Source organism: Alnus glutinosa, chromosome 4, assembly GCF_958979055.1.
Source record: "Alnus glutinosa chromosome 4, dhAlnGlut1.1, whole genome shotgun sequence".
In the NCBI taxonomy this organism is placed as follows: Eukaryota; Viridiplantae; Streptophyta; class Magnoliopsida; order Fagales; family Betulaceae; genus Alnus; species Alnus glutinosa.
In genome coordinates, this window is record NC_084889.1 from 32,808,419 (window position 1) to 32,810,804 (window position 2,386).

General features: G+C 37.3%; 1 protein-coding gene across 1 annotated transcript; it reads right to left on the reverse strand.

The window, feature by feature from the left end:
• Nucleotides 1-597: 597 nt before the first annotated feature.
• Nucleotides 598-2,156, reverse strand: LOC133866338 (uncharacterized). The gene is made up of 3 exons (XM_062302856.1): nt 1,857-2,156; nt 1,179-1,410; nt 598-1,082 (listed from the first exon to the last, which is right to left on the reverse strand). The coding sequence occupies exons 1-3, from the start codon at nt 2,154-2,156 to the stop codon at nt 598-600; spliced, it is 1,017 nt and encodes a 338-aa protein (XP_062158840.1).
• Between the last annotated feature and the right edge of the window lie 230 nt (nt 2,157-2,386).

Sequence of the window (2,386 nt, forward strand, 5' to 3'; positions counted from 1 at the left end):
ACTTGTCTTTTTAGAATTGTCGCCAATTTTGTAAATAATTCTATGAACTTTATAAATAATATGTTATTTAATATATTTATCTTTCAATGTTTTTCAATTTCATCACTCAGTTTGTTTAGATGGTGTTGAATCATTCAAAATAAAAAATTAGAGTCTTTGAAATTTAGAAAGTAATTACAAGTGTGATGAGAGTTTAAGAAATTAAATAAAAACTTTCCTAAAACTTATTAAATTTGTCTGACGCGTACTACTCGAACTTCAACCATTGTTGGTGAATATGCCCTTGTACATTTTGGGTTTGCTTCTAAGCAGGGTGATGCCATAATTACCAAGTTCGTGTTTTTATATATAGAGTAAAATCTTAAAAAAATGAAATATATTGCAAGAATTATAGGAGACAAAGGGACTAGAAGCCATAGACTGAATTTTATAAGAAAAATACTTATGGTCTGAAATGAGCATACTCTTCATTGAAAACTTAAAAGTGAATTCTAAAAGCATGGGATTTTTAGAAACATCATCCCCCCAAATACAAATCAATAATGGAGACCAAAAACTACAGGCAGAAAACAACTGCATACTATTTTGGTGAATGGCTTAAAGGTGACTCCACGTACTTAAGGCCATTGCATCCCTTACTTTCCCCATATAAATTGCACTACCATCTGATTGGTCCGGTCGTTCCCCGGGTGCCACGTTTTGCGCCAATCCCAATTCATGTTGATCATCAACATCAACCCAAGGGTTCAGTTTGAGCAAAGCCTTCCGAAACAGTGGATCTATCATCCCGTTATATTTCCTAATAAAGTTATGCAAAGTGCAGCACACAATTACAAATAGGCGTTGGTATCGTAGCTTGTATGGCGGCATTTTATCTAAAATTGGAAACCGGTTCTTTAACACCGCAAAAGCTCGTTTCACGACAGTCCGTAAAGATGAGTGCCTATAGTTGAATAGCTCACTCAAATTCCTAGGAAGTTCTTGGCCATGTTGAAATGTCGCCAAATGATAGCGCTCACGTCGATACGGCGGTAAAAACCCCCGATAGCAACTATATCCGAAATCAACCAAGCAGAATGAACCTGCACCTCATGTACAAATATAAATTTGTAATTATCCAAAGTACAATAACGAGGATTCTTAAATGTTACATATGAAGTATTTGTGTCGTCTATTACCTTCTTTAGGGGTTGAGAAGCGTAGTGTTAGATCATTCACACACATTGTAAAAATGTGTGCGTCGTGCGCACTCCCCTCCCAACCAGCGTACACAAAGGTGAAGCATAGATCTAGGTCTACAACACACATGACGTTTTGAGTGGTTGTATGCTTTCTACCTCGGTACGTCGTGTTATCCGCACCGGTCACCTTCACATGAATGTGCGTGCCATCAATAGCACCTATACATTCCTGCAATTAATATATTATTTGTTAGTATAGTGCGATATTTAATAGCAATAATCCAAAGCTGTATTTTCTGAACTTCGATAAAAATGACAAAGCATTGCTCACCGTAACCATGGATAGAAGTTTCCATTTCGGGTAACGATAGGGTGTGGCTTCATTGTCTGCGTGGGTTGGATGATTGTTTTACCTAGCCTACAAATGGCTTTGCATGTCCTTCTACAGTATACGCTCACAGTATGCAACGATCGTTGGAGCCGATCAGACACGTCCCTCTGCGACCAATTGTGTGCCATTAGGAGGCAAAATACAGTCACTTGCTCTGTGATCTTCACATATCGACTGCTCTACAAGAAGCTATTCTGCTTTAATGTGTTATAAAGCGCAAGATATGCATCAGGCCACATTCTGAAGCGCTCGTAGCATGTTCTCGGATTGGGATTTGTTAACACCCAATAAATCCACATAGGGCCCATTAGCTCAGATGTTCTTTGAGGTATAAGACGCCTTTGTCTTTCTTCAAGTTGTTCCTTCCACTTCGCTATCCTGATGAACATTTGCCCAAGCTGTAACTCAACTTCTACAGTATCGGGATCGTTGAAAAAAGCGTCATCATTGCTTCCAAGCGATGATGCTATTGATTCTTTATCTAAATCATCCTCATCACCCCACGATGCATCAGAATTGGAACATGCGTCCAATTCGTCCTCCCAATTTGGATTTTCAAGACTTGATGGTCCAACAGTATCCATTTTGGCACCTATGTACTAATCGTTAGACAATAGTTGAGAAATATTGAAATCCAATATTAGAACATAAAGTATATGCTGTGTCAAATATTTTGCAGACACAAAAAAATAAAAATACTACAAATATATAAATATGAAGAAGATAAAAACGACTGACATATATAAATAGTGCTAATTAAAATGTCGATAGAATTAAAATAAAGACAATGTCATGAATTTAGAAGCAATAGTCT